This window comes from Penaeus monodon, chromosome 29 (genome assembly GCF_015228065.2).
Source record: "Penaeus monodon isolate SGIC_2016 chromosome 29, NSTDA_Pmon_1, whole genome shotgun sequence".
In the NCBI taxonomy this organism is placed as follows: Eukaryota; Metazoa; Arthropoda; class Malacostraca; order Decapoda; family Penaeidae; genus Penaeus; species Penaeus monodon.
This window is the reverse complement of record NC_051414.1, coordinates 37,297,349-37,299,281: the sequence shown is the minus strand read 5'-3', so window position 1 is coordinate 37,299,281 and position 1,933 is coordinate 37,297,349. Positions and strand designations below refer to the sequence as shown.

At 42.1% G+C, this 1,933-nt stretch overlaps 1 protein-coding gene across 4 annotated transcripts in view; it reads left to right on the top strand.

The window, feature by feature from the left end:
* Nucleotides 1–1,933, top strand: part of LOC119592223 (sorting nexin-14-like) — a 22,812-nt gene that overhangs the window by 17,023 nt on the left and 3,856 nt on the right. For 2 of the 4 annotated variants that reach the window (XM_037941056.1, XM_037941054.1), the window contains 4 exons: nucleotides 332–506; nucleotides 944–1,118; nucleotides 1,274–1,443; nucleotides 1,652–1,890. In XM_037941056.1, the coding sequence (XP_037796984.1) occupies nucleotides 332–506; nucleotides 944–1,118; nucleotides 1,274–1,443; nucleotides 1,652–1,890 (759 nt within the window). The remainder of the gene's footprint in view (nucleotides 1–331; nucleotides 507–943; nucleotides 1,119–1,273; nucleotides 1,444–1,651; nucleotides 1,891–1,933) is intronic. The other 2 variants (XM_037941058.1, XM_037941057.1) reach the window with 1 other exon arrangement.

The window sequence follows — 1,933 nt, the reverse complement described above, 5'->3', positions numbered from 1 at the left end:
ATGAGGAAAATGGAGGAAAAGATTGGAGAGGTTTGAGTAAGGGAGTTTGGGTGACGGAATAAGAGTGTAAGAGAAAAATGCTGAGATACATCATGCATTTGTATCTCTTTACAATTTTGATTACAAGCTGTTTGTTCAGACAAGATTTTCTCTTCAGATTGGACAGGCAGAGAGAGAAAGAGAGAGGAATACATGGATGAATTACTCCATCCAATCCACAGACAGATTTTTGTAATTTTTCTAAGTCTAAATTTACTTCTCTATGCATACCTTTCCTGAGCAATGCACCGACTAGGTCCTAGTATACATAGTCTATACATCTTGTTTTTAGGGAGTTGGATCAGCTCCCTAGGAAGAATGTAGGTAAAGTAGTGGTGAAGAAGGTGGGTAGTGGCCTCAAGCACATTGGCAAACAGATGGTTCTCAAACCCTCCGTGGTCATCGGCGACGAGGACGACCACACACTCTATGATATAGAAGAAGCAGATGATATATCTTTGCTCATGGTTAGTAAGGAGGTTTGGCATTCTGTGTTTTTTATACTTTTATGTTCAGAGCAATCATGTATTGGCTTCCTATACTGGAATGTAGTTTTTGTTGGTAGTCTTAGTGGTGTTTAGGGAGTGAATGGCATGTGTTTTAAAACAATGTGCTTTTACGATAATGCATTCTTTGCTTCTGCTTCTGTTTTGATAATTATTTAATTATTTTATTAACTGTACATATTTTGGAAATTTATGAATGACTTATACTGTGTTGAATTTAGATTTTGAAAATGATGTTGTATAACAATATTCCAGGCAGGTAATTCCCATTTACATGTTAACATTCCGATATCAATATTTACTTCAGTTTTGTGATCCTGTGAGATGTCTCCTGAATATATTCAATGATTTTGAATCTACAAATCCAAGACAAACGTATTAAAACAGAACTATTGTAGGCTGACGAGGGAGGCGTATCACAGTCGTGCAGTGGCCTAGAGGGGCTCACTTCAAGCTTCCGTGACCTCAGCGCCTGGAGGGTCAGCATCCCACGCGTCGAGCAGCGCCTGGACCACAACAACAAGCCCTATTATGCATTCATTGTGGATGTTACCAGGATTGATGTAACTGGAGGTAAATCTCCATGGAAAGAAGTTTAGCTCTTAGGGATATAGTCAAATGAAGGAAGCCTTTCGTCTTATTAAATACATCAGCTAAATATTGTGATAGATAGTGAAGGTACGGGAGGGGGGTTAGCTCTTGACTGACCAGTGTGATCCTTCATGCAGCTGAGAGACCAGAGGAGGTGCACTGGGAGGTGGAGAGGCGGTACCATGAGTTCTACATCCTGGAGACCAAGCTGACCGAATTCCATGGGGAGTTCCAGGACAACCAGCTGCCCCCACGGCGATCCCTCTTCACGTCAAAGGACATCGGGTTCATGAAAACTCGCAGACAGGTTCGGATTTTGTTTAGATGGGAGGTCAGGAAGATAAAGAATTGATATAAGAAATATATTGAATAGCAGAAAGGCAGAATTAAAGTAAAGATACGAATATGTGAGATTAATGATGATGCTCAGTACTAGCCTTGATATGTAATATCACCTCTTCTCAAAATTCTATTTTGACGAAGCATATTCAAGGAACGTTCCACTTCCATTTCAGACCTTCGAAGAGTTCCTGCAGAAGCTCTTACAGAAGCCGGCACTGAAGGGCTCGCAGCTGCTGTTCCTCTTCCTGAAGACAAAAGACGAGTTCACCAACACATATTTGCCTGATGTCTCCATTGGCCGCTTTATCCGGGACGTTCCTCGCAAGCTAATGAAGGAGCGCGGACAGCACTTGGACGCCTTCATCAATGTCTTCTTGTCCTCGACTGTCACGCAGAACAAGAGCAAAGCCAAGTTAGTGTCTGAGGGAAAGTTGGTGTGTGTGTGGGGGGGGGGA